The sequence below is a fragment of the Lynx canadensis genome, chromosome E2 (genome assembly GCF_007474595.2).
Source record: "Lynx canadensis isolate LIC74 chromosome E2, mLynCan4.pri.v2, whole genome shotgun sequence".
Classification (NCBI taxonomy): domain Eukaryota; kingdom Metazoa; phylum Chordata; class Mammalia; order Carnivora; family Felidae; genus Lynx; species Lynx canadensis.
This window is the reverse complement of record NC_044317.1, coordinates 45268095-45270392: the sequence shown is the minus strand read 5'-3', so window position 1 is coordinate 45270392 and position 2298 is coordinate 45268095. Positions and strand designations below refer to the sequence as shown.

Below are 2298 nucleotides of genomic sequence, written 5' to 3'. Positions count from 1 at the left end.
ATGAGTTGTTGATAGAGGCCTTCCAATATTCATTTTATTCTTATGGTAGTTAAACTGTGAAACACATAAGTCATTCTCATATCAATTATATTTCTACATTTTCTCACCAATAAATTCTTAGGATTTCTCCTATTATGTTTCTAGGGTTTATCTTCCATGCCATGTTACCTAAAAGATATGCTTAAATACAAAGCTTCTTTTATACTATTTCTTACTATTATGAACTTTTTGATGGCGATTAAGATTTGAACCTCTTGCAAAAGCCTTCCCACATTTCTTACACTCATAGGGTTTCTCACCAGTATGAATCCTTTGATGCAGAATAAGGTCTGAAGAACGAAGAAAAGCCTTCCCACATTTGTTACAAGTATATGGTTTATCACCAGTATGGATTCGCTGATGCCGGGCCAGGTATGTTGCACAAGTAAAAACTTTCCCACATTCATTACATTCCCAGGCTTTCTCACCTGTGTGAATTTTCTGATGTTGTATAAGTATTGAGTCTCTACTCAAGATCTTTCCACATTCTTTACATTCATATAGTTTCTCATCAGCATGAATTAACTTGTGTCGAGAAAGTTCTGATGAACGACGAAAGGCCCTTCCACATTCCTTACATTTGTAGGGTTTCTCACCAGTATGAATCCTCTGATGTTGAGTAAGATCTGAAGACTGACGAAAGGCTTTTCCACATTCCTTACATAAATATGGTTTCTCACCTGAGTGAATTCTCTGATGTGCTGTAAGTATTGAGCCAGTACTAAAAGCTCTTCCACATTCCTTACATTTGTAGGGTTTCTCACCGGTATGAATCCTCTGATGCCGAATAAAGGCCGAAACATTACTAAATGCCCTAACACAATACTTACATTTGTAAGGTTTCTCACCAGTATGAATTCTTTGGTGTTGAGTAAGGTATGAGGAGTGACGAAAGGCTTTTCCACATTCTTTACATTCATTGGGTTTCTCACCTGTGTGAATCCTTTGATGTACTCTAAATATTGAACTTGTACTAAAAGCCTTTCCACATTCATTACACTCATAGGGTTTTTCACCAGTGTGAATTCTCTGATGGCGAATAAAGGCTGTACCATTATTAAATTGTCTAACACAGTACTTACATTGAAAGGGTTCCTCACTTGTATGAATGCTATGATGTAGAAAAAACTGTGAAGCATTAGTAAAGGCCTTCCCACTTTCTTTAAATTCATTAGATTTCTCCTTAGTAAAAATTATCTGATGTTGTATTAAGTGTGGGCCACTATTCAAAGACTTCATACATTCCTCACATTCATAGGATCTCACACCAATATGCACTGTATGATGTGAACTAAGTTTTGAAGTTCTACCAAGGGCCCTCCCATATTCCTTATAGTCATAAAATTTCTTGGCTGTATGACTTTCTTGATGTGTAGTAAGTTTTGAGTCCTGTTCATAGGCATTCTTACATTTTTTGCATTCATAAGATTTCTCTTTGGTATTAAATGTTTGATGTAGAGAGAAAGATGTATGCTGAATGAAAGGGGACATGTCTTCAGAGGTACACGAGACTTGGCCAAAATGTTTTTCCTGAGATCCTTGTTTAAGTCCATGCTTAGTAAATCCTTCCATTATAACCCATTGAGATGAATTTATTTTATAGTTATCCTTTTTCAGAGATAATTTCTTGCTCTCACACCTAGATTTATATTCTGAAAGAAACCACAAATAAGACATTCACTTTTTTTGGTGGTGGTGGGGATAGACACAAAACTTAGAAAAGGCAGAATTACATTGACATTAATCTATAAATGTAAATATAAATTATAGTTCTTATATGGTGGTACAATTTGAGAGATAAAGTATAGAAATTGAAAAGTGATAGAGGAAGGCATGGGGGAAAGGGATCAGAAAAAGATTAAGTCAATGATTCTTAAAGTTTGGAATAAGTTCAAAGTATACTTCGGCAAAAACCCAAAAGTCTGATAACCTAGTCTAGGTTATTTAATAGGCAAGTAACTTCTCTCACACATTCAGTGTAGCAAATATCATAGGAGGATATTTGCCAGTTTCTAGCAAAAATTATATAAGTATTTATCCTTTGAGCAATCCCAGTTCTAGGAACCCAAACATAATTTTAGGAAAGAATCTGAAGAGATTTATGCAGAAAGTTATCCACCACAGAACTATTTGTAAGAGCAACTGACTATAACCAATCCAAATATCCACCAACTTGATACTACTTGAACTCACTGTAGTGTATGCACACAGTAGAGTTCTATGTAATTGTATAAAGAAATAAGAAGTAGCTATATATTC

At 34.9% G+C, this 2298-nt stretch overlaps 1 protein-coding gene across 1 annotated transcript; it reads right to left on the bottom strand.

Moving 5' to 3' along the window:
- On the bottom strand, positions 1–1865 carry LOC115502519 (zinc finger protein 420-like). Its single transcript, XM_030297993.1, has one exon. It carries the CDS (start codon positions 1714–1716, stop codon positions 205–207), a length of 1512 nt encoding a protein of 503 aa, XP_030153853.1. The 5' UTR covers positions 1717–1865; the 3' UTR covers positions 1–204.
- Positions 1866–2298: the final 433 nt, after the last annotated feature.